This window comes from Callionymus lyra, chromosome 8, assembly GCF_982586985.1.
Source record: "Callionymus lyra chromosome 8, fCalLyr1.hap1.1, whole genome shotgun sequence".
NCBI lineage: Eukaryota > Metazoa > Chordata > Actinopteri > Syngnathiformes > Callionymidae > Callionymus > Callionymus lyra.
Window position 1 is genome coordinate 28,367,932 of NC_141825.1, and position 26,865 is coordinate 28,394,796.

The 26,865-nt window shown below is 41.8% G+C and overlaps 1 protein-coding gene and 1 pseudogene across 3 annotated transcripts in view; both read right to left on the reverse strand.

Annotated features, from left to right (window-relative positions):
- Positions 1-5,668: 5,668 nt before the first annotated feature.
- The window catches only part of peak1 (pseudopodium-enriched atypical kinase 1), a 51,917-nt gene continuing 30,720 nt past the window's right edge, over positions 5,669-26,865 (reverse strand). For 2 of the 3 annotated variants that reach the window (XM_087796700.1, XM_087796701.1), the window contains exons 3-6: positions 22,302-25,681; positions 20,189-20,409; positions 11,826-12,598; positions 5,669-9,268 (exon numbers count right to left, since the gene is read on the reverse strand). In XM_087796700.1, coding sequence (XP_087652826.1) covers positions 8,003-9,268; positions 11,826-12,598; positions 20,189-20,409; positions 22,302-25,570 — 5,529 coding nt within the window. In that variant the 5' untranslated portion in view covers positions 25,571-25,681 and the 3' untranslated portion in view covers positions 5,669-8,002. The remainder of the gene's footprint in view (positions 9,269-11,825; positions 12,599-20,188; positions 20,410-22,301; positions 25,682-26,865) is intronic. The other variant, XR_015712077.1, reaches the window with a different exon arrangement.
- LOC148074508 (uncharacterized) lies at positions 14,369-15,951 on the reverse strand (annotated as a pseudogene).

The following is a 26,865-nucleotide window of genomic DNA, read 5'->3' on the forward strand; positions in this document are numbered from 1 at the left end:
TGTTCCCGTCCACATGACTCCCCGCAGAGGATCATGGGAGATGTGGTTCGTGTTGTGACTGAAGTGTGTTACGCCTGATGAACGGCAGGTGGTGCTGTTTACCATCTTGAGGAACATTCGTCACAAAAGGACAGAAGATCAGTTTAGAACAGAAACTGAACTGTTCTCCAACAGAGAAACAATTAGAGTAAGAAAGAAAGAAAGAAAGAAAGTAATATTTGAATACAGTAGGTACACAACGAATAAAACGTTTTTGACAAGACTTTTTTGGATCATGAATATTTTTGGAATTACATTTACAGTATTTTATTTGTATTAAATAACTATTTATCACTTTCTGGTTATGTATTTAGTTTACTTTTCATTTATTGTATTTAATTATTATTATTTTTTATAGTATTTTATTGATCTAATTTTATTATCATTTTATTTCAATATTTTACTCTGTAATGTCAAATCCTAAAAATTAATCCTTTGTCGTGTTTTCAACTCTGGCAATAAAACTTTCTTTTGTGATTCTTAATTTATGACTAAATAAGGTGATTTTAAATCAAATTGAAAAGTGTTTCAACTGTTGTGTCTTTAAACAGAAACCATCATTTGCAACTGTTAATTAATATATTAATATATATATTATATTAAACATGAGTCCCAGCCTCAGTCATTAAATATATACAGAAAATAAACACAAAAAACGAGATAAATGCTATCATTTTATTATTTACATTGGCTTTGTTTGACAAGATTCTGGCAGTAATGATAAAATAATGACTTTACAGTAATTATGGCACATGACTGCCTTGATGAAGGGTTTTGTTTTTACAAATACTTATTATGTGTTTATTATTTCACTCTTTTATTCTGTACTGCCTCCACAAAAATGTTGTGTCTACAAAACTGAGAATAAAGGTTTCGAATTTTGATTCTGATATTAAAACACTGGCAATAATTATTTCTGATTGTAACTTTATTAAATAGTTTGTATAATAATCCGTCAAACAGCAATGTTTTCCATTTTAATATCAATCTGAGTTTAACTTCACCGTTAAAGTGAGTCGAGCTCTTTAAAGAATTATATACTCGAGGCTGTAACACATTATTGTGGATAAATCTGTGAATATAATCCACAAAATATCTCCATTAAAGTCTGCATTGACTTGTGTTTACATTTGTTGTGGATCATGTTGAGGTCGAGCCGTTTTGTAATCCATATCGAAGTCCAGTTTGATAGTTCATTGTTTTAAGTAACAGGTTAATAGAAGTTAGTTAGTTATTAGCATTAGTTCATTATTAATTAACCAAATGCTGTGTTTGAATCTATCGGTGATAAGAATAACAAAGAGCACATGTTAAAATCCTGTGACACTGAGTGAATAAAGTCAATGTTTTGCTTGGAAACACAGTGAGTGATAAAGAAACTTATGCTTCAAAGCAAATCACGTTGAACGTTGGCCTCGTATTTCTTCACCTTTTCAAAATCTTTCAACACAAACCTTCGACTGCAAAAATAGAGACGACTTGTATTTGAAGAGCATGAACGTCACTGACTTATAGTCTATGTCAGAAAACAGTTATGGTCTAGAAACATCTTTAAAAATAACCTTTACTTTCTTACTTATATAAATCACAATGTTTTTAAAATAAAATGTTTTTACAACGACTGCTATAAATGCTACACTCTCCGCCCCTAGCTACCTGGGATCGACTCCATAACTCTATTCAATGTATCATTAAAACCTATCATAATTAATTAAGTGACCTTATTAATGAACTATTATAAATTATAAATGTAACAGTTTCCTTGGTACTATAAATCAAAGGTGGTCCTACTTCAGGTATTCTTACCTAAAGTTAAATCGACCAGAACTTAAAAGTTCAGAAAATAAACCTTTCTTTTAGAGGGTGATTATATTTAGGGCTATAATCACAACTGACAGCTGAGAAACTCGTTTGATGAGATACAAGCAGGAGTTTTATCGAAATATAACGATTTAAAATAATGTTGTTATGTTAGGTAGAACTTTATTGATCCTCAGCAGGTCTCCTTCGGGAAATTTTCCAACTAGACACAACAATACAGACGATTATTCATAAAAAAATAAAAATACGAACAAGAACAAGAAAAAAATAAAGAGAACAAGATGATACAATCTAAGTCTAAAGATACAAACATAGATCAATGACAAATAACAAGGACAAAGGATACAAAGATTAACATAGAATAGAATCTTTTCACTTCTGAGTCCCTGAGTCTATTAGTGTTGCATCATGGGAGGAGCATTGGTGCTCCATGTGTTCACTGATGATAGTGTTGCATCATGGGAGGAGCATTGGTGCTCCATGTGTTCACTGATGACAGTGTTGCATCATGGGAGGAGCATTGGTGCTCCATGTGTTCACTGATGACAGTGTTCAGAGGATGATGTCATCATGATGAACAGTAGTTTGTCCAGTGATCTCTTCTCACCAGTGAGTCCAGCTTCTGACCAACCTGTCCAACCTGTTGACCTGTTGACCTGTTGACCTGTTGACCTGTTGACCTCCTCTTGGACACGTTCTCACCTCAACACACCACAGCATCAAACCACCACACACTGGTAGAACATGGACCTGCCGATGTTCAATGATCCTCCTCTGAAAGTACTTCTACTCTGAACCTTCTTATATACATGGTCTGTGTTGCAGGACCAGGTCCAGACACACAACGAGGTACTTATAGTTGTCCACTATCTCCACCTCGTCGCCTCTGATGGACACTGGACGTGGCTTTGTCCTGGACCTCCTGAAGACCAAGACCAGCTCCTTGGTCTTTGAGGAGGTGAGGCATCTTCTACACCAACTGCTGGCCGGTAGGCAAACTGCAGGGGGTCTTGCACGTGATGGACTTGTGGCCTGAGATGTTTGAGGACCAGCTGCTCCAGTGTCTTCATCAGCTGAGAAGTCAGTGCCACCTGTCTGTAATCGTTCAGCTCGGTCTGATCTTTTTAGGGACTGGAACGATACAGGAAGTCTTCCACAGAGTTGGTACTTTCTCCAGCCGTAGACTGAGGTTGAAGACCTGCTGGAGTGGCTCAGCTGGTTCAGCAGGTCTTTAGCAGTCGAGCAGACACTTGTCAGGACCAGCAGCCTTCCCTGGACGAGTCCTCCGAAGTATCATCCTGTACCTGGAGTGAGGTGAAGCTGGGAAGAGGTTGTGTGGAGCTCAGGGGGCACAAGAAGGTGGGGCAGGTCCTGAGGCGGGCAGCAGTGAGGGTGAGGTGACCTGCTCAAACCTGTTGAAAAAGTTGTTCAGTACGTTTGCCTCCTCCAGCGTGTCCACTGCAGTCAGAGAGGCCTTGGTCTTGTGTCCAGTGATGGTTTTAACACCATCCCAGACTCTCTTATTTCTTCTCGGCTCAGCTTCTCCTCCAACCTCCTCCTGTAGGTGTTCCTCCTTCAAGCATCGCTTCACCTCCTGCTGAGCTGACCTCATGGCGTCCCTGTCTCTGCTCCTGAAAGACACTTTCTTCCTGTTAAGGACATCCTTGACCTCCTTGGTTACCCACGGTTTATTATTATTACATTATATTTATTAGGGTAACAGCGGACAGTAGGGGCGACAACGTCTAAGCAGAAATTTAAATAATCCATTAGACAGTGTGTCTGTCCCTCGATGTCCATGAGACTTCAGTCTGTGGTGTCAGAGCAGTCTCTGATGGCGTCCTCCACAGCTGGAGTCCACTTCCTGATTGTCTTAGTGGTGACAGTCTGTGTCTGCACCAGAGGAGTGACCTGTGACTGAAGGTTATGATCGGACCTTCCAAGTGGAGGAAGAGGTTTGTCTCTGTAGGCGTCCTTCAAGTTGGAATAAAGAAGGTCAATTGTCCTGTTTTTCCTGGAGGGACGATCCACGGCCTGATGGAGAGTAGAGACAGAGTAGAGTCCAGGTGGATTAAAGTCTCCAGAGATGATGATGAACACGTCAGGATGTTGATTCTGAAGTCTGTGTGTGTGTGTGTGTGTGTGTGTGTGTGTGTGTGTGTGTCTGTGTGTGTGTCTGTGTGTGTCTGTGTGTGTGTATGTGTGTGTGTGTGTGTGTGTATGTGTGTGTCTGTGTGTGTGTATGTGTCTGTGTGTCTGTGTGTGTGTGTGTGTCTGTGTGTGTCTGTGTGTGTGTATGTGTCTGTGTGTCTGTGTGTGTGTGTGTGTGTGTGTCTGTGTGTGTGTATGTGTGTGTGTCTGTGTGTGTGTATGTGTGTGTGTCTGTGTGTGTGTGTGTGTGTGTGTGTGTGTGTGTCTGTCTGTGTGTGTGTGTGTGTGTGTGTGTCTGTGTGTGTGTGTGTGTGTGTGTGTGTGTGTGTGTCTGTGTGTGTGTCTGTGTGTGTGTCTGTGTCTGTGTGTGTGTGTGTGTGTGTCTGTGTCTGTGTGTGTGTGTGTCTGTGTCTGTGTGTGTGTGTGTGTGTGTGTGTGTCTGTGTGTGTGTGTGTGTGTGTGTGTGTGTGTGTGTGTGTGTGTGTCTGTGTGTGTGTGTGTGTATGTGTGTGTGTGTAATAATAATCTATAACAATAAACAATAATAATAATAAAAACAATAATAATGAATCATAATAAACAATAATAATAAACAATAAAAGCTAATAATAATAAAATATCATAATAATAAAACAATAATAAGAAATAATAAGAAAAAAACAATAATAATAATAAAAGATAATAATCAACAATAATAATAATAACAGATACAAATAATGAAAGATAAGAATAATAAACAATAATAATAATAAAAGAGATTAATTATTAAAGATAAGAATAATAAACAAAAATAATGACAGATAATAATAATAAAGGATAACGATAATAATAATAAAAGATAAGAATAAAAAATATAATTATAAAAGATTACATAATAAACAATAATAATAATAAATAAATAATATTAATAATAATAATAACAAATAATTATAATAAAAGGTCATATAATAAACAATAATAATAAAAGATAATATCTCCCAGTTGTTCTCACAGCTCTTTTCCCCTCCAGAAGGTTAATGTTGACATAAACAAACATTAATTATCAGTATTTTACTAAAACTCTCCTTGTGTGATGTTTTTTTTAGTGATACAGTGAGTGACGTCACAGAAGTTGTGTTCAGAAGCGGAAGTAACAAATACTACAATATCATCAAAGTCTCGAGAGAAGATGAAGAATCACGGAGACGAAGAGTGATGACGTCAACAAAGTGTTTTTAAGAGTAATTAAAAAAAAAAAAACACTTACCGTTGATATTAATGTAAATAAAATAAAACGTGTTTCAATGATTGACAAAGAAATGTAGTTGAGATTATTTCCTCGAACGCCGCCATCTTGTGGTGATGATCGAGTACTGCAGAAATAATACAATTCTCTACATTTAAAATGTAACGCATTTTATCAGATTTATTTTAATTCAACAATGAATAAACGTCACGGATCATTGAATAAATATTTAGCTCCGTCGTCTAATGTGTCGCACAATGTTACGGGACATGAATATGTTGAGCATTGACCTGATTTTTAGAAACAATTTACAAACTATTGAGTCGAACTTGATTATGTTGTTAAAATATTGATTCAACAGTAAAACTCCAGAATCAGATCCTTCAAAAAACATAAAACCTCAACAAATGAACGCACAACGACAGCTTGTAAATATAAAAACATATTTATTGTTCTGTTACTGTCACGAACAACAGAGAAGCATCATCTGGAGAACCATGGTCTGCGACTCGAGCTTCAGTGGTTCCGTTACAAAGTGAAGCTCGTGGTTCCGAGAAAAGAACGACAGGTTCTTTCAAAATAAAACGACGTGAGGACGTTAGTGTGAACATCTGATAGAATACATTTGATTGACAGGTCTACTTACAGGGACGGCCACCAGTGCCGTCGCACACATTCACGAGAACGACGACAACCTGCGGGTTCTTGATTGGTTCTCGACATCAGTTCATACTTTCACCTTCAACGATGGACACGATCTGTGGAAGTTACTCCTGAATTATTATCTAAATATTTCAACAGTTTCTTGTGAGTTTTGTTTGGATTAGTTTGTGACTCTTTGTTTTCTCATGTTTAGTTTTATGAAGTTGTTGTTATTGTTGTGTTACTGCCTGATTAGAATCACTTTTAAATATTAACAAATAAATCAATGATCTCAAACTGAACATCTGAGGTGGAATCTTGTCGAGGATCGATTGAGATCATTGTCGTTTATAAATGGATCCACATTTACTTTATTCAAAAATGTTGTGGATTTTTGTTTCATGTCACGATGAATTTTGGGCATTTTCTTCCCTTTTTTCTGTCATTTCAACTGTAAAGGCATGAAAGTTCAAATTCATTTAATACTTTGAAAGTGAACGATGGTGTCGATGAAGCTTCATGACACAGTGTCATCATGTCAAACGCTCAGAAGGTGGCGCTCTTCAAAATGATGGGAGGTTTCTTTAAAAGCCAAGCATTCTAGAGAAAAGAGCGACACCTGGTGGAGAACGACGACGATGCTTCATGAAGCTTCACCGACACATCACTGGTTCAGTCGCTGCATCAGTTCATGTGAGATCGTGAGAGTTTTTCTTCTCTTTTGTGGCAGAAAGAAAGAAAAATGAATAAGAAAGTTCTTTGAAGCTTCAAAGCATCACGAGTGAATCTTGACTGAAGTGTTTTGTAAAAAGTTACACATGTTGAGAATGAAATACTTTGATGTTTAAACTTTAGTTCCTAAATAAACTCTTGAAATTCTTCTGGATCATTTCTCGCTTCTTTTATCAACTTCATCTGAAACATTTGGTTCTGAGTGAAATATTCAAACTTCTTCTTGATAAATATCTTTAAAGTATTACCTCGACCCACATTGAGACGCTTTCATCGACGACACACTTCAAACTAACTTTAAATGATTAAACCATCATTTTATCGACTCCAGACTCAGTTGAAAAGCCAGTGTTTGTCGCAGACGTGACTTGAAACGTTCTTTTGTTCTGATCCTAGTTTGTTGTTCATGACGAGGAACATGTTTCACGTTTATGTTTCAATTCGGTTCAGATCGAGAGAGAAAATGTTCTTGAAAAAATACCGTATTGTTCAGATTATAAGGAGCAGCTTTGTAGTATCAGGGAGTAATACCACAGAGTAATAGTACAGAACCTGCACATTGATAGTATTAGGTCTGTTGAAGTCTCGCAGAGTAATACTACGAAGTAACACAGAGTAATACTACGAAGTAACACAGAGTAATACTATGAAGTCTCGCAGAGTAATACTACAAAGTCTTGCAGAGTAATACTATGAAGTAACGCAGAGTAATACTACGAAGTCTTGCAGAGTAATACTATGAAGTAACGCATAGTAATACTATGAAGTAACGCAGAGTAATACTATGAAGTAACGCAGAGTAATACTACGAAGTCTCGCAGAGTAATACTACGAAGTTACGCATAGTAATACTACGAAGTCTCGCAGAGTAATACTACAAAGTTACGCAGAGTAATACTACGAAGTCTTGCATAGTAATACTACGAAGTTACGCATAGTAATACTACAAAGTCTTGCATAGTAATACTACGAAGTCTCGCAGAGTAATACTACAAAGTTACGCAGAGTAATACTACGAAGTCTTGCAGAGTAATACTACGAAGTTACGCATAGTAATACTACGAAGTCTCGCAGAGTAATACTACGAAGTTACGCAGAAATACTAAGAAGGTACGCATAGTAATACTACGGAGCTCTCTAGTCTACGTCGCACCAAATCATTTTGACTTCTGAGTCGTGTATCACATCTAATGTGTTTGATGTCAGAAAGTAAAACCAGGATTAAAACATAAAGTTTACTGTTGATTTTAAAGTGCTCCTTATAGTCTGAATAATACGGTAATGAAATGAGGCCCAGGACACTTGTTTACATGCGACTGTAAAAGTTGTGTAAAGTTGTATAAACACGACTGAAGGAAGAAACAGTCGTTCCTCTGTTGCCATGGCGACGGTTCAGAGCGGCTGTGTTGAGTGACAGTTGTGCGCCGCATGAGCCTGGTTCTGAGTCGCGTGAGAAGGTTTGCTCGGCAGCTGCAGGATGTGGACGACCCGGCTCAGGGAGTCCGTGCTGGCGAAGGCCAGGTACTGGCAGCAGAGCCAGTCCTCCAGACTCACGCCGCTGCCCGAGTCCAGCGAGCGCTCGGCGAACTTGATCATCATCAGGGTCCGCTTCAGGTCCAGCCAGTTCTGCAGAGTCACGTCGCGCTGGTCCGGCCCGCTGCAGCCCAGGGCCTGGAACAGGTCCTCCCGCGGGCCCCAGAGCAGGCACTGCAGGCAGGCCCGGGCCTCGGACATGCGGATCCGCTCGGACGGGTTGACGGTGAGCAGGAGCCGGGCCAGCTGCTGCAGACCCTGCGAGTAGAGGGACCGGACCGGGAGCGCCGGCAGGTCGGCCCACGTGTACTCGCGCTCCTTCAGCTCCGGCGTCACCTCGAAGGGGTTCGGCCGGTGCAGCATCTCGTAGATGAGGATCCCGGTCTGGAACTCGTCGCACTTGCGGTACTGAGTGGCCGTGATGATCTCAGGAGCCAGTCTGGACTGGTCCCTCAGGGTCCCGGGGTCCGCGGCCAGGAGGGCGCTCTTCTGCTTGGCCTGCGAGAAGTTGCTGATGATGAGGCGGGCGGGGCAGGTGGCGCCGGCGGCGCTGGTGGCGGAGGCGGCCGACGACGCGCCGGCGCTGCTGTTGTTGTTGTTGAGCTCGGGGGAGTCCAGCCTGCCGGGCTGACACTGGACCAGCAGCAGGTTCTCCAGCCGCAGGTCGCAGTGGGTGACGTGGTGCGGCTTCATGTGCTCCAGGCCGGCGCACAGCTGCAGCAGCAGCAGACACACCTGCCGCTCGTACAGCTCGGGTTGTTGGCCGTGTCTGGAGACGCCCTCGCGCACGAAGTCTGCGACCGTCTGGAACGGAACCTCCCGTGTGATCACGACCACGCGACTCCTCAGGTGAGCGGCCGAGCTCAGCCCCGGGTCTTCGCCGGACTGAGGGTCTGGTCCCTCAGGCCTCTCTCGGTTTCCATCTTCCTTTTCGACCTCCTCTTTATCCTCCTCCTCGTCCTCTTCATCCTCCTCTTCCTCCTCCCAGGGCAGCATCCTGGCGGGAACATCTGCCAGGAAGTGACCGCAGTCCTGCTGGATGTTGAAGTGAACGGCGAGACTCTGCCTCACGGCCAGACTGTGGAAGAACTGCTGCTGCGTCTCCTTCATCGTGCTGCGACAGATCTGAAGAGAGAGAGACAACGTCATTGTTGTAAGCACAACTATTATCGTCAACAACAACGTCAACGTCATCAACAACGTCATCAATGTCGCCATCATCATTGCCATCAGCGTCATCACCAACAACAACGTAATCGTCAACAACAACATCATCATCAACAAAAAAGTTATCTTGACAACGTCATCGTCAACAACATCATCCTAGTCAGCGTCATCGTCAACAACAACGTCATCATCAACAACAATGTCTTCATCAACAACAACGTCATCATCGTCGTCAACAACAACGTCATCGTCGTCTTCAACAACAACGTCATCGTCATCATCGTCGTCAACAACAACGTCATCATCAACAACAACGTCTTCATCAACAACAACGTCATCGTCATCATCGTCGTCAACAACAACGTCATCATCAACAACAACGTCTTCATCAACAACAACGTCATCATCATCGTCAACAACAACGTCATCATCAACAACAACGTCATCATCAACAACAACGTCTTCATCAATAACAACGTCATCGTCATCATCGTCGTCAACAACAACGTCATCATCAACAACAACGTCTTCATCAACAACAACGTCTTCATCAACAACAACGTCATCATCAACAACAACGTCTTCATCAACAACAACGTCATCATCATCGTCAACAACAACGTCATCATCAACAACAACGTCTTCATCAACAACAACGTCATCATCGTCGTCAACAACAACGTCATCATCAACAACAACGTCATTATCAACAACAACGTCTTCATCAACAACAACGTCATCATCGTCGTCAACAACAACGTCATTATCAACAACAACGTCTTCATCAACAACAACGTCTTCATCAACAACAACGTCATCGCCATCATCGTCGTCAACAACAACGTCATCATCAACAACAACAACAACAACGTCATCGTCATCATCGTCGTCAACAACGTCATCATCAACAACAACGTCATCATCGCCGTCAACAACAACGTCATTATCAACAACAACGTCATCGTCATCATCGTCGTCAACAACGTCTTCATCAATAACAACGTCATCGTCATCATCGTCGTCAACAACAACGTCATCGTCATCATAGTCGTAAACAACAACGTCATCGTCATCATCGTCATCAACAACAACGTCTTGATCAACAACGTCATCGTCATCAACAACAATGTCATCATCAACAACAACGTCATCATCGTCGTCAACAACAACATCATCATCGTCGTCAACAACAACGTCATTATCAACAACAACGTCTTCATCAACAACAACGTCATCGTCATCATCGTCGTCAACAACAACGTCCTAACAATAACAACGTCATCGTCGTCAACAACGTCATTATCAACAACAATGTCATCATCGTTGTAAAGAACGTCATTATCAACAACAACGTCATCATCGTCATCAACAAAGTCATTATCAACAACAATGTCATCGTCAACAACAACGTCATCGTCATCATCGTCGTCAACAACAACGTCATTATCAACAACAACGTCATCATCGTCGTCAACAACAACGTCATTATCAACAACAACGTCAACAACAACGTCATTATCAACAACAATGTCATCATCGTCGTCAACAACAACGTCTTCATCAACAACAACGTCATCGTCATCATCGTCGTCAACAACGTCCTATCAATAACAACGTCATCGTCATCATCGTCGTCAACAACAACGTCATTATCAACAACAACGTCATCATCGTCGTGAACAACGTCATTATCAACAACAATGTCATCGTCAACAACAACGTCATCGTCATCAACAACGTCAACAACAACGTCATTATCAACAACAACGTCATCATTGTCGTCAACAACAACGTCTTCATCAACAACAACGTCATCGTCATCATCTTCGTCAACAACAACGTCCTATCAATAACAACGTCATCGTCATCATCGTCGTCAACAACAACGTCATTATCAACAACAATGTCATCGTCAACAACAACGTCATCGTCGTCAACAACAACGTCATTATCAACAACAACGTCATCATCGTCGTCAACAACGTCATCATCAACAACAACCTCATCGTCAGCGTCAGCGTCATCAACAAAACTCAAATAATTATAAAATAGATGAATTTACCTTGGATTTGTAATTAACAAATAAACAGCTACTGAAACTTTACGTTTAAATAAGATCAATTCTTTGCAATTAGCTTTCATAGTTTGACAGTATCTGTCAAATGCATTGTAACAATGGAACATTTGTAGTGTTCTGAGAGTGTGCGCTGAAACTAAATGAAAATATATATATTATATATATATATATATAATATATATAATATTGGGGTGTTTGAGTAGTAATAAATATTGTTAAATCATACAATGATAGACATTTTACTTCATGCTATGTTTAAAAGGAACAATCATGAAGCATCAGCCACTAGATGTCACTCTCTGCTCCACCAACACGTGACTGCAGTATAACCTTCACGTGGTTAAACTTGTTTATTGTCTCTTGGTCACAACATTCAAGCAGAAGATGCATCAACGTGATCTTATCGTTTGTATTAATAAACATTTCTATGAAACACACCTTGATGGCGTAGTTGACGAGCGGGTCTTTGGCGTAGGAGGCGGTGAAGTACACGGCGTCTCCGGCCTCACAGCAGGGTCTCCCCGTGGTCAGCCTGAAGTGGGACCAGCTGTCGGTGCCGAACCTCAGGTGGTCCTTCTGGCCCGCCATGAAACGGTCCTCGCACTTGGCCGCCAGTTTCCTCAGCGTGTCGGTGTGCAGTCCTCGGATCTTCCCCACCACCTCGTCCCAGCTCTCCAGGCCCCGGTACAGAGCCGCCCTCTGGGGCTTGGAGGCGCCAGGACCCTGCTGGGTTCTACGGTTCCTCCCGGCTAAAGACTCCATGCTCGGGAAGGTTCGTTCTTTGGGAGGAGGGGGCGGGTGGACCAGCGAGGACATGCTGTTCGCCGGGCGGGTTTTGTTGGTGGATTTGGCCGCGGGTCTTTCCAGGGAGTCCCCGCTCTCCACCCCGGGAGCCCTCTGTGGCTCGGAGCTCAGGGAGGAGCTCTGGCTGGCCGTGTCCCAGGTGGAGTCCAGGTCGTACAGAGGGTTGGCCACGCTCAGGTTGGTGCCTCCGGGTTTAACCTCGGCCCAGGACTTCAGAGATCCCCGGACCGGCTCTTTGCCGGGTTCCGTGCTGGACCGGTGGACGATCTTCTTGGGGAGGGGGGGCGGCGTGCCCTTGAGGGAGGGTGGGTCGGTCGGACCGTCCAGGTCGATGGAGGCCAGCGTGTCGTTGGAGGCCTTGATGTTTCGGGGGTGTTTGAGGGGGATCATGTTGGCTCTGGACTGACCTGAAGGTAGAGAAGATCCACGTTATCAACCGTCAACACCTTCAGCCACAGAAACTACTTCTAAATAAACTAGTTTGTTTAAAGACACTTTTTAATGTAGCATGTAGCATCTTTAGCATCTGTGTTTGACACACAATTCTGAAGGTCATTATCAATATTTAACCATTATTAAGATTATTTTTTTTATATTTTCCAAATTAATTTAATTTTAGATCTTTGTTGGTTTAAATTCCAATAATATGTGTGTAAAATATATATTTTTCAATTTACAATAAATATGCAAATATTCACACCGTTTGTTCATGTTTGTGTTACAATTAAACCTCCGGCCTCTAGATGGCAGCAGTCGTTACGTCCTCCGCAGATAGAGGAAGAATGATGACTGAGGACAAGAGGATACAGTGAGTCCAGCAGCTTTTAAAGCTGATGTTTGGATCTTCGTCAAGAGTCATGTGGTCTGTAAATAATAACGTACTGGACAATACTACACATAAATCCTTGTTACTACACTATCACAACACCAGAGTCAAGTACTGGACAATACTACACATATATCCTTGTTACTACACTATCACAACACCAGAGTCAAGTACTGGACAATACTACACATATATACTTGTTACTAAACTATCATAACACCAGAGTCAAGTACTGGACAATACTACACATATATACTTGTTACTACACTATCACAACACCAGAGTCAAGTACTGGACAATACTACACATATATCCTTGTTACTAAACTATCATAACACCAGAGTCAAGTACTGGACAATACTACACATATATACTTGTTACTACACTATCACAACACCAGAGTCAAGTACTGGACAATACTACACATATATCCTTGTTACTACACTATCACAACACCAGAGTCAAGTACTGGACAATACTACACATATATACTTGTTACTACACTATCACAACACCAGAGTCAAGTACTGGACAATACTACCCATATATCCTTGTTACTAGACTATCACAACACCAGAGTCAAGTACTGGACAATACTACACATATATACTTGTTACTACACTATCACAACACCAGAGTCAAGTACTGGACAATACTACACGTATATACTTGTTACTACACTATCACAACACCAGAGTCAAGTACTGGACAATACTATACATAAATACTTGTTATTACACTATCACAACACCAGAGTCAAGTACTGGACAATACTACACATATATACTTGTTACTGCACTATCACAACACCAGAGTCAAGTACTGGACAATACTACACATATATACTTGTTACTACACTATTAACACCAGAGTCAAGTACTGGACAATACTACACATATATACTTGTTACTACACTATTAACACCAGAGTCAAGTACTGGACAATACTACAGATATATACTTGTTACTACACTATCAACACCAGAGTCAAGTACTGGACAATACTACACATATATCCTTGTTACTAGACTATCACAACACCAGAGTCAAGTACTGGACAATACTACACATATATACTTGTTACTACACTATTAACACCAGAGTCAAGTACTGGACAATACTACACATATATACTTGTTACTACACTATCACAACACCAGAGTCAAGTACTGGACAATACTACACATATATACTTGTTACTGCACTATCACAACACCAGAGTCAAGTACTGGACAATACTACACATATATACTTGTTACTACACTATTAACACCAGAGTCAAGTACTGGACAATACTACACATATATACTTGTTACTACACTATTAACACCAGAGTCAAGTACTGGAAAATACTACGCATTTACTAGACATACACAACACAGGTTTTGAGCTGAACTGATGATTTTGAAAGTTTGTAAAATTCCTCTTGAGCTCTGAGCTCGACTCATCAGACTGACTCTCCTGAAGACATGGTCCTGGTGCGGTTCATCATCCAATGGTTTTCCTTGAGAGCCTTGAGACCTCTGTAGACCTCTGTAGACCTCTGTAGGCCTCTGTAGGCCTCTGTAGGCCTCTGTAGACCTCTGTAGACCTCTGTAGACCTCTGTAGACCTCTGTAGACCTCTGTAGACCTCTGTAGACCTCTGTAGACCTCAGTAGACCTCAGTAGACCTCTGTAGGCCTCTGTAGACCTCTGTAGACCTCTGTAGACCTCTGTAGACCTCTGTAGACCTCTGTAGACCTCTGTAGGCCTCTGTAGACCTCTGTAGACCTCTGTAGACCTCAGTAGACCTCTGTAGGCCTCTGTAGGCCTCTGTAGACCTCTGTAGACCTCAGTAGACCTCAGTAGACCTCTGTAGGCCTCTGTAGGCCTCTGTAGGCCTCTGTAGGCCTCTGTAGACCTCTGTAGACCTCTGTAGACCTCTGTAGGCCTCTGTAGACCTCTGTAGACCTCTGTAGACCTCTGTAGGCCTCTGTAGGCCTCTGTAGACCTCTGTAGGCCTCTGTAGGCCTCTGTAGACCTCTGTAGGCCTCTGTAGACCTCTGTAGACCTCTGTAGGCCTCTGTAGGCCTCTGTAGGCCTCTGTAGACCTCTGTAGGCCTCTGTAGACCTCTGTAGGCCTCTGTAGGCCTCTGTAGACCTCTGTAGACCTCTGTAGACCTCTGTAGACCTCTGTAGGCCTCTGTAGACCTCTGTAGGCCTCTGTAGGCCTCTGTAGACCTCTGTAGACCTCTGTAGGCCTCTGTAGACCTCTGTAGACCTTTGTAGACCTCTCTAAGAGGTCTCTAAGAGGGTCTGATGAGGACCCACGACTAAGACCGGGCATTAATCTGGACACATGCTTGGCAGCAGAGCTCAGAGGCCGCAGAGAGAAACGATGGCAGGAGGTTTGACCTTAATTTCCTCGCAGGGACCCGAGGCTTGATTGATTCTGATGCATCATCGGAGGAGGAGCAAAGTTCAAATCTAGTTTTGAGCAGCGAGGTCAACTAATCCTAGTCTTAACTTCCTCGTCACACATGATCATTAATAGTAATATGTCTCGATTCAATCTAATCCAACGTCGATGTTTTCACCATAAAATCTAGTGTGAGTGTTAAATGTTGCGTGTACACACTCGTCAGATCTTAAGGAGGATAAACTTAAGGCGCTTTAATCCTTCTTTAAACTTATTTTAAATGTTCTTTCTATGCCAAGAAAACAGCATCAGCATCTTCTCCTTCACTTTCTTGTTCCCCTGTTTAATAACATCCACTCACAGCAATATAGATAAGTAATTATACTATCATTATCAATAACACATTAACTTTAGATCATGTTTTCTCCTGGTTTTATGAGGATTGTGTTTCAATGACACTTAAATAAACAACAACAAACAAACCTGTGTCACACTAGTGGTGTACAGACAGAACATACCTCTGCCAAGGATCTCATTTCACATAGAAAATCACAGGATTTAATAGAATCCATTAAAGCCACCGAGAGGTTGAACGACAACTCAATTACTTCTTAAATAAAGTTCATTTTTTGTCAGTTGTCGTAGTTTTGAAGATAAACAAGTTCAATATGTTGCAGATACAAGAAAAGTTTTGTATTAAATTAAGTTTATTAACTTTTTTTTCTTCAACAATTAAAGGATCTTACTGATGAACTAAAAGGTAAAAAAATAAACATTAAAATATGAATATATTCTCACACACGTCATTAAATGTTTTTTTGTTTCCATTAAACACGCAGTAAAACCTACTTTTAGAATATTTAACAATGCAGATTAAATGCGTGACTAATGGAGTCAAACATAGAATGAAACATGAAGAGCTAAAGAAGGATAAAAATCATACCTTATTAGTTCCTACATTTTAAGAAAGAAAAGGTTGTGGAAGAAAGAGACGATCCTCCATCGCCGTGAGTCATCGACTGACGACAACAGAGGGAGAGAGAGAGAGAGAGAGAGGGAGAGAGAGACGAGAGAGAGAGAGAGTAGTATTGATGGAAGTGATAGTATTGATGAAGTGATAGTATTGATGAAGTGATAGTATTGATGGAAGTGATAGTATTGATGAAGTGATAGTATTGATGGAAGTGATAGTATTGATGAAGTGATAGTATGGATGGAAGTGATAGTATTGATGAAGTGATAGTATGGATGGAAGTGATAGTATTGATGAAGTGATAGTATGGATGGAAGTGATAGTATTGATGGAAGTGATAGTATTGATGAAGTGATAGTATTGATGGAAGTGATAGTATTGATGAAGTGATAGTATGGATGGAAGTGATAGTATTGATGAAGTGATAGTATGGATGGAAGTGATAGTATTGATGGAAGTGATAGTATGGATGGAAGTGATAGTATTGATGAAGTGATAGTATGGATGGAAGTGATAGTATTGATGAAGTGATAGTATGGATGGAAGTGATAGTATGGATGGAAGTGATAGTATTGATGAAGTAATAGTATGGATGGAAGTGATAGTATTGATGAAGTGATAGTATTGATGGAAGTGATAGTATTGATGGAAGTGATAGTATGGATGGAAGTGATAGTATTGATGAAGTGATAGTATGGATGGAAGTGATAGTATTGATGAAGTGATAGTATTGATGGAAGTGATAGTATGGATGGAAGTGATAGTATTGATGAAGTGATAGTATGGATGGAAGTGATAGTATTGATGGAAGTGATAGTATTGATGAAGTGATAGTATTGATGGAAGTGATAGTATGGATGGAAGTGATAGTATTGATGAAGTGATAGTATTGATGGAAGTGATAGTATTGATGAAGTGATAGTATTGATGGAAGTGATAGTATGGATGGAAGTGATAGTATTGATGAAGTGATAGTATGGATGGAAGTGATAGTATTGATGAAGTGATAGTATTGATGGAAGTGATAGTATGGATGGAAGTGATAGTATTGATGAAGTGATAGTATTGATGAAGTGATAGTATTGATGACGTGATAGTATTGATGGAAGTGATAGTATGGATGGAAGTGATAGTATTGATGAAGTGATAGTATTGATGGAAGTGATATTATTGATGAAGTGATAGTATTGATGGAAGTGATAGTATGGATGGAAGTGATAGTATTGATGGAAGTGATAGTATTGATGAAGTGATAGTATTGATGGAAGTGATAGTATGGATGGAAGTGATAGTATTGATGAAGTGATAGTATTGATGGAAGTGATAGTATTGATGAAGTGATAGTATTGATGGAAGTGATAGTATTGATGGAAGTGATAGTATTGATGGAAGTGATAGTATTGATGAAGTGATAGTATTGATGGAAGTGATAGTATTGATGGAAGTGATAGTATTGATGGAAGTGATAGTATTGATGAAGTGATAGTATTGATGAAGTGATAGTATTGATGGAAGTGATAGTATTGATGGAAGTGATAGTATTGATGGAAGTGATAGTATTGATGAAGTGATAGAATTGATGGAAGTGATAGTATTGATGGAAGTGATAGTATTGATGGAAGTGATAGTATTGATGGAAGTGATAGTATTGATGAAGTGATAGTATTGATGAAGTGATAGTATTGATGAAGTGATAGTATTGATGAAGTGATAGTATTGATGGAAGTGATAGTATTGATGAAGTGATAGTATTGATGAAGTGATAGTATTGATGAAGTGATAGTATTGATGAAGTGATAGTATGGATGGAAGTGATAGTATTGATGAAGTGATAGTATTGATGAAGTGATAGTATTGATGGAAGTGATAGTATGGATGGAAGTGATAGTATTGATGGAAGTGATAGTATTGATGAAGTGATAGTATTGATGGAAGTGATAGTATTGATGGAAGTGATAGTATTGATGAAGTGATAGTATTGATGGAAGTGATAGTATTGATGGAAGTGATAGTATTGATGGAAGTGATAGTATTGATGAAGTGATAGTATTGATGAAGTGATAGTATTGATGGAAGTGATAGTATTGATGGAAGTGATAGTATTGATGGAAGTGATAGTATTGATGAAGTGATAGTATTGATGGAAGTGATAGTATTGATGGAAGTGATAGTATTGATGGAAGTGATAGTATTGATGGAAGTGATAGTATTGATGGAAGTGATAGTATTGATGAAGTGATAGTATTGATGAAGTGATAGTATTGATGGAAGTGATAGTATTGATGGAAGTGATAGTATTGATGGAAGTGATAGTATTGATGAAGTGATAGTATTGATGGAAGTGATAGTATTGATGGAAGTGATAGTATTGATGGAAGTGATAGTATTGATGGAAGTGATAGTATTGATGAAGTGATAGTATTGATGAAGTGATAGTATTGATGGAAGTGATAGTATTGATGAAGTGATAGTATTGATGAAGTGATAGTATTGATGAAGTGATAGTATTGATGAAGTGATAGTATGGATGGAAGTGATAGTATTGATGAAGTGATAGTATTGATGAAGTGATAGTATTGATGAAGTGATAGTATTGATGAAGTGATAGTATGGATGAAGTGATAGTATTGATGAAGTGATAGTATGGATGAAGTGATAGTATTGATGAAGTGATAGTATGGATGGAAGTGATAGTATTGATGAAGTGATAGTATGGATGGAAGTGATAGTATTGATGAAGTGATAGTATTGATGGAAGTGATAGTATTGATGAAGTGATAGTATTGATGAAGTGATAGTATTGATGAAGTGACCACACACTCGGACAGGATGCATTTTCCCTCGTTTTCTCCGGACGTGATTTATTACGACGGGAAGACGATTCTTTCTTGCAGCATTTGGAAAAAGTGACGTTAACAAGAAAAGCTGCAAATGTAGCAAAAAATGGCAAAAGTCTTCCTCGTTTATTGTCGAAGCTGAAGCGAAATCTTAATCTTTCTCTTGTGAGTTAGAGTCACTGAAGTAACGACTATAGATGTCACTACAAGTCAGTAAGTGATGGTTATATTTGAAGCAGCTTTCGTTTATATCTGCTCAACACATTTGTCTGCATCGTTGACGACCACAGATGCAACTTTGAAGAAAAGTTATTCAGCAACTTTTTTTTAATTTATCGCATTTTACAAATAATGTTAAAAGTTTATTATACAAATGAAAGACATGTTTATTTAATGTTTAGTTGTAGATTAATCTTGAAATAATGTGTATATTGGAATTTATTCTAACTTCAAATAGAAAACCAATTTGCTGAGTAAACATCCATAATTGTTCATAATTCATTATCAGTGGATGTTAAAATCAGGACCAAACTAATAGAATTAAAGGACGAACCAACATTAATGTGTAACTGAAGCAGAAACAACAAACGCACAACACAAGTGTGTGGACCAACAACACACACACACACACACACAACTCACTACTGATGACAACAACCTTCCTTCTGTTCTGATGTTTAGATTCTTGCTTCATATAATTGTTTATAAAAGTTATTGACTGATCTTTAGATCCTCAGAAGACGCTTCGACTGTATTTTATCATCAGAAAAATAAAATGACCCTTGAAGACCTTCTTAAAATAATAATAAATGCTGTAATAACCAGCAAAATCAACGAAAACATGAATCAGTGTAAATATTATGATGATCTAATCTACGACGGTTAATGACAGATGATGTAAGTGATCGACTCATAAACGGTGATCAATCATCTAACATTTCATCACAAACTTAAGCTTCTCACCCAAGTTGCTGTAGGTGGCGCTGCACTGGCTGGAGGCCGGCGAGTGCGAGAGACCGGACGCGTCGTCCTCCCGCTCGTCGGCGCCGTGAACGGTTCCCGGGCCCACGTGGTTGTTCTCGCGCACCCCGAAGACCAGGTCCAGGTTGATGTGGGCCGGCAGGGGCGTGATGAAGCCCGGCAGATCTCGCTCCCTCGCGGCGCCGGACCCGCCTTGGACTCGGCTGCAGACACGACACATTTGATGCATTTAAACTTGGATTTTTGTTATTTTGTCTTCATTTCAAAGTGGATCCAGAACTTGTTGAAAAATGAAAAAGGAATAAATCAATTGAAATGTATGAGAAGGAACCCTAAAATCAATCCTCGGTGAAACTTCACGTCGGGTTGGACCTCCAGATGTGCTTCAGTGTCTCCAGCAGTGACACATGTTTGGTTGAAACAACATTGAAAGACGACAGCTTGATTGACGATCATCACGAGTCACTTCCTCTGTTGACCAATGACTTCAATCAAAGTCATGGTTTGTCACGCAGTGGAATAAACGCCTGACGACGGAACATGATTTCAGAACCGAGTCTTTACACTTCGACAGTGACGTCCAGGAGATTATTTCTGATCATCAGAGGTAGTGAGTAGATTTATTAATATCTATAGATGATAAATATTCTTGTCAATCATGTTTAAGTACAAAAATAAAAGCAACAGAATATTTGTTTTACATTATTATTAAATAATTATTGGTGTTTTTATGCAGAATATTTTCTAAAGTTAACTAAAGTTTCTCTTTTTTTTATTTTGCTACATTTCAACAACATATTTAATGAAATAAACATTTATTGTTAATTTAATTTAAGAATATGCACATATTTTGCTTTACATTTGCAGGATATTTAAAAGTCATTACATTTTCTTGGGCAAGATTTCAAGACGTGTCCAATGGTTACATAAAATGAAAAATGACCTTGAAATCCTTTTTATTTCCAGAACATAATAAAGTATGAATGTCTAAAAACTTGGTAAATAAGGTTTTACACACAAATACACAAACCTCTGACCCCGACACTGTTTTATTACCTTCAACATGTTGACAAGAGGAACTAATGCTTTGCACTTCCTGGTCGTTGTCGACTTAAACAAATCAATCTTGTTCACTTTTGTGAAGGTTTTAAAAGTTGATTTGATTCTTTCTCATCGTAGAGAAGAACTTCCAGCACAAACATTTACAGCCACGAGCCGAGAGATCGTAGGAAGACAAACTTCTGCCCCGGAGACTGAAAACATGCCTTCAGGGACTTTGACTCGATAAATACCTTCAGCACCAGCACACATGTCATGACCCGACACGTTCAGAGACGCCTCGACTCCCTTTTCACTTTTAGCCTCATTACAGGAAACAAACCTTTGTTCCAAATCAGGTGAACCCGAGCAAACCCTGAAGCTTATCGAGGAAAGATAACCGGAGAGGTCGAGGGAAAAGAAAGTTTCTCACCCGCTGTACTGACTCACACAGCTGCCCATCCTGAACCCTCAGAGGTCCTTCAACATTCTGAACACGGCTGTGACCACAGGATTCATTTCATATAAAAATCCAGTCTATGTTGTCCGTGTCGTCTTCCTGCCTCACTCACCGCACTGATCCCACCTGGTTCAGGTAGGTGTGTTTACCAGCACAACAGAACACGCCTCCTTTCATTACTAACAGACAAAAACTCCTGGACTGTCTTAAGACTCTGTTCCTGCTTCATGGTCTGTGGTAACATTTGAGTAGAGTTTCCTCACATTATCTTTCATATCAGACTCACCTGTGTCACTGAGTTACACATAAACATAATAACAATAACAAAATAATCAAAATACCCAGAACTCATCCACCGTTGTTCAACAAAATATTAAATATGGAATTTTTATTTCTAAAATAGGTGAAGAATCAAATACTTCTGAGATTCCAGTGTGAAAAATGAGTGAAATAAAAGTGTAAAACAGTATTTATGACTTTTCAATCCTGCTTTTATGAACCTACTAACTTGATGTCTCCGAAGAACTCGCCTGTTTTTGATAAATGTATGAAGTAACCAAAGAACACAATTAAACTATAGTATAAAAGTATAAATACCTCAGTTCTTTGGCGACAGAATTCTCTTCGATGCTCTGCAGTTCTGTTGTGGTTCCAGGACCTTCAAGCCTCGACTCTCTGTCAGCAGCAGGTGTCGAGTGCGACGCGTCGCCGCCGTCGTTCACCTGCAGTGCATCATCTCCAGACCCGCTCTCTGGCTTGTACGTGAAGATGATGGTGGGCTTCTGGCTGGGATCTTCAGCTCTGGCCTCGGTGAACCAGCTCTGCTTCTGTGCCGGGGGCGGAGGAAGCACGTGGATGACGGTTCCGTCCAGGCCCACCAGCTTCCCTTTTTCTTTTTGGACTTTCTGCTCATCCTCTTCTTTCCTCCGACGAAAGAAGCTTTTGAATGAGATCCAACGCTTTGGCTTGGAGCCTTCTGCTGAAACACGTCTTCCTTCTTTACTTGGACTTGCTTCGCCATCGACGGGCCTGGAGGGGGAACTGCAAGCTGAGCTCTTGGTCCAGTTCCCAAAGTGTCTCTGGAGGATGTTTGAGGCGTGATAAGGGGACGACGTGGACCGGGGCGGGGGGAACGGGACGCTGGGTTCCGACTGCGCCGTGGAAAGGGGAACAGAAGCCGAAGCACTCTGTGATTTAAACAGAACCTTCGTGGGCGTGTTCCTCGTGGAAAGACAAACATCGGTGGAAGAAAAAAAAGACTTGGGTCTGGTGAGGGTTTCTTTCACGGCGTCGGGCGGGATCGAATAGAGCTCCTCGGAGCTGAAGGTTTTGGAAAGTGCAGGCAGAGCTTCGGGTGGAGACTGTGGAGGGTGAATGGAAGAGACGATCTGCGAGAGCACAGAACTGGCCTCCCCCCGATGAGACCCCGTGGACTCGTGGGAATCTTTAACAAGTTCATTACAAGTGTTGCTCTCTTTGCACCCGTTTTTCAACGAGACGGAAACAGGGCTTTTCCGTACGTCTGCGCTGGAGGCCGGGTTAGAATGCATCGAAGAAGGTATCGGCGCCGGAGTCACAGTTTCAGTGGAGTCATGAGGGGTCGGAGAGTGAAGAACAGGGGATTTTACTTTAGACTCTTCACCTGAAGCTTCCTCGGAGTGTCCGTTGCGAGAGATCGTCTTCTCAGCGGAGGACGACTGGACGCTCTCGGAGGATCCGATCTCCTCGTAGGTATGACTGGTGGCTCTGCTGCTCATGCTCTTGCCTTGAGGCAGTTCTCCGCTCAGACCCAGGAAGCTCTTGTAAACGGCCAGGTTGTCGTACGCGCTGGGGTTGATGACGATGGGAACCTTGACCGCGTTCTTGGAGCTGCGCACGTACGCGGGTTCGTCTCGGATGATGATGGGAAAAGGAGGCATCCCCGCGTTGTTGAAGCTGTTGAACTTGATCTCCGACAGGTTCGGGGACTTGATGGGAACCGTGCGTGAGGACGACGGGCCGGCCACCGGGGAGGTCGGTGCCGACTTGTGACAGAAGCGCTGGGAGTTTGAAGGCGTGTGGTTGTTGCCTCTCGTCGAAACCCCGACATCAACTTTGGGCATCTTTTGGCGAGGACTCGTGCTGGACGTCCACACCTCCTGGTAACGTATGCTCCCCAGTTTCTTCTGGGAGGTGGTTGTCGTGTGCACGGACGCAGACGTGGACAAGGCCGTGGAAATGATTTGAACTGGAGACGCTGGAGAAAGGGGCTGCGCTCTGAGGGGGTTACACACCTGTGTCGGGGTCACAGGCATCGCTACGTTCCTGTGTTTCGCGTCCGACACGTGTTCTTCTTTGCTGGCCATCGAGGCCGAAACATCCACCACAGTGTAGGGTTTACAGATCAGTGATTTCTCTAAATTGACCACACGGTACGGTTTAGCTTGCTCCTCTGTGGGACTAAAACTGATGGTAACAGGTTGACCTGGAAGAGCTTGAGGCATCTTTGTACCTTCTCTGCCGTCTTGATCTTCTAACCTTATCGCTAGAACTGCTTTATGAGTTTCTGTGACCTTTATCGGGCTCAACGCTCTCTGAACCGACTCCTTCTTAGGAGACGTACAGGGCTCGGGGGATTTGAACGGCGAGGGCGACTGCACGGCGCTCATGAACGCGCTGGAGAAACTGCCGTCGCTGCTGGTGGGCGTGTAGGACTCATCGGGCTGCGACGACGAAGGTTCTGCAGAAGTGGTGGACTCTGCATTGGTCAGGAAACCACTTCCATGCATGTCATGGGACCGGTAAGGAAGCAGAGCGCCGCTGGACGCCATGGACGGATGATCGTTCAAGATCTCGTCGTAACTGTCGTCGTAATCCACGGCACAGATCCGCTGCAGCGAGCGGTTACGCAGCGGGACAGTGTTCCACTTCTTTCCTGCGGCAAACCGGACCGGAGACAACGTGGCTGCACGGAAGTTTGCGAAGCGCGGTTGACCTCGCATCCGGATCTCCATCGCCAGCAACTCTTCATCACTTTCCTCCCAACTTTCATGCTCGTCATCTTCATCTTCTTCGAGGTCTCGTTCGGAATCTTCCTCCTCCTCCTCCTCCTCCTCATCCTCTCCTTCACTGGAGTACTCTGGGTAACAGTATCTCCCCCCCTCTGTGCTGATGATCTTCCTGCCATCACTCAGAGAAACATGTTTTGTTGCAGCGCAGCCACCGTTGCTGCTGCTGCCGCTGCCCAGAGCCAGACAACTTGACGCCGGAAGACCCCTCTCCAGAGACCGCCGGTACGAGCTGCTGATTCGATCCCAAAAAATGTCTTTAGAGGCACCGAGTGGACCGGGACTTGGACCGGGACCTAAACCGGCGATCTCTTTCAAGACGTCCGTCAGCCCACTATTGTTATTTCCACTCGGTGTCCGGGGGCTCAGTGGTCCATAACCCTCTATCTCGCCGACCCGGTCCTCTCCTTCGTTATTGTTATTAGACAGACAAGGGTTTTTGCAGTTGAACCCGTTGTGATTCCAGACCGTGAAGGCTGATGTTTTGCCAGGTTCTATGACGCTCACGGTGCCGTCAGAGTCCGGTCGGGCCGACGAACACGGAAGCATCATGGTGGGCTTCACGGCGATGGTCGGTTTCTTTGCCACAGGAGGACGAAAATGTCCGGAGCGGGACAAGGAGCCGGCGCTCGCTCTCTGAGAGTTTGTTTTGGCCCCCGTGGACGGTTGGTGGAGTTGTTTGGACGCCGCGGGGGTCTGCTCCGACGAAGACCTCCCTGCACTGCCCGCGGTTATGCAGTGCAGACTCTTGGGTTTGAAACAGTTTTTGCACTCGCCAGGTTTCCACACATGTTCCGTGAAGGTGCTGCAGGCAGACATCCTGGTTCTTCTGGGAGGTCAGTGGACAGGAAACCCCTCCATGGATCGACTACAGGAAGTCACTGTCGTGAGATGAGAAGGATTCACTTTTCATCCGGAGGAGAAGACGACCTGGAAAGACAAACGTGTAATCAATGAGAAACAAATCTTTTGAAGCAAAAACACAAGAGCACAAAAGTACAAGAAATATGAAGGAATAGTTTTGTGCAGTGCTGCCTTTCTCCATACGGGGGCGATCTTTCACCATATTGGCCGAGGATGCAGTTATAAAGATTGACTTTTCTGGCTCAGAAATGTTCTCGAGCATGTTTGTCACATCATGAAAGGGAATTTTCTTCACTTTCAGCAGACCAGTTAAGTAAAGATTTAACGACACCAGGAGATTAGGAAGGTGACTAGAAAGAAACAATTATGACTGAAGCAATTCAATAGAACTCAGAAGCTCCTGAAGGAACACATGATCCCAGACTATCTTCTCTTGGTTGATAGATGATAGATAGATAGATACTTGATTCATCTCCTTAGAGAAATCCACGGTTCAGCAGCTCCAGAATATGTTACAAAGAGATAGAACACAGAGGTATGCAGTTATGTACAGTTATGTAATGGTTGGTTAGTTTTCTGGCATTTTTTCAATCCAGCATGAATCAGACTCAGTGACTGGAGAGAAAGGTAAGAACAGGTAACTTTACTTTGCCTTGTATTTATATATATGACCTTATTATTGGATCATTTCTACTATAATATGGTAATAAACTCAAGATTACTTCCGTGAAAACTGAAAAGTACAAAATGATTTTAGCGGCACTAGAATCTATAAAAGACAGATTTTCATTGTGTGTCATGGTTGATCAACTTGTACTTTTTACTTACGTATTAACATCAATATTAATATCATTTAATAATGGATTAACTTCTATCTTCTTGTGATTCAAATCTCTACTAAAGAGGGCGGATGGGTGGATATGGAATGTGGTCAGTCTGACGTCATGAAGGTCAAACCAGTGACAACAAGGTCAGACATCATTCAACAGGAACGTTGACATCACGTTTTCCTGCTCAGGTCATGTTTGGCCGAGTCCATCCTGTCGGACACAGCAGGTCATTACCGCGAGGAACACGTGACTCGAGATCATTTCAAGACTTTTTAATAATGAATACGAGTCGGTTCTAATACCTCACTTTATAACAGTCGCTATGACGTGTGCTTTAAAACCTTTGGTTAAATTCATGTGTTTTAAATAAAGTCAAAAGAAAATATTTCTTATTGTTCGTGTTCTATGCCACTTGAATAA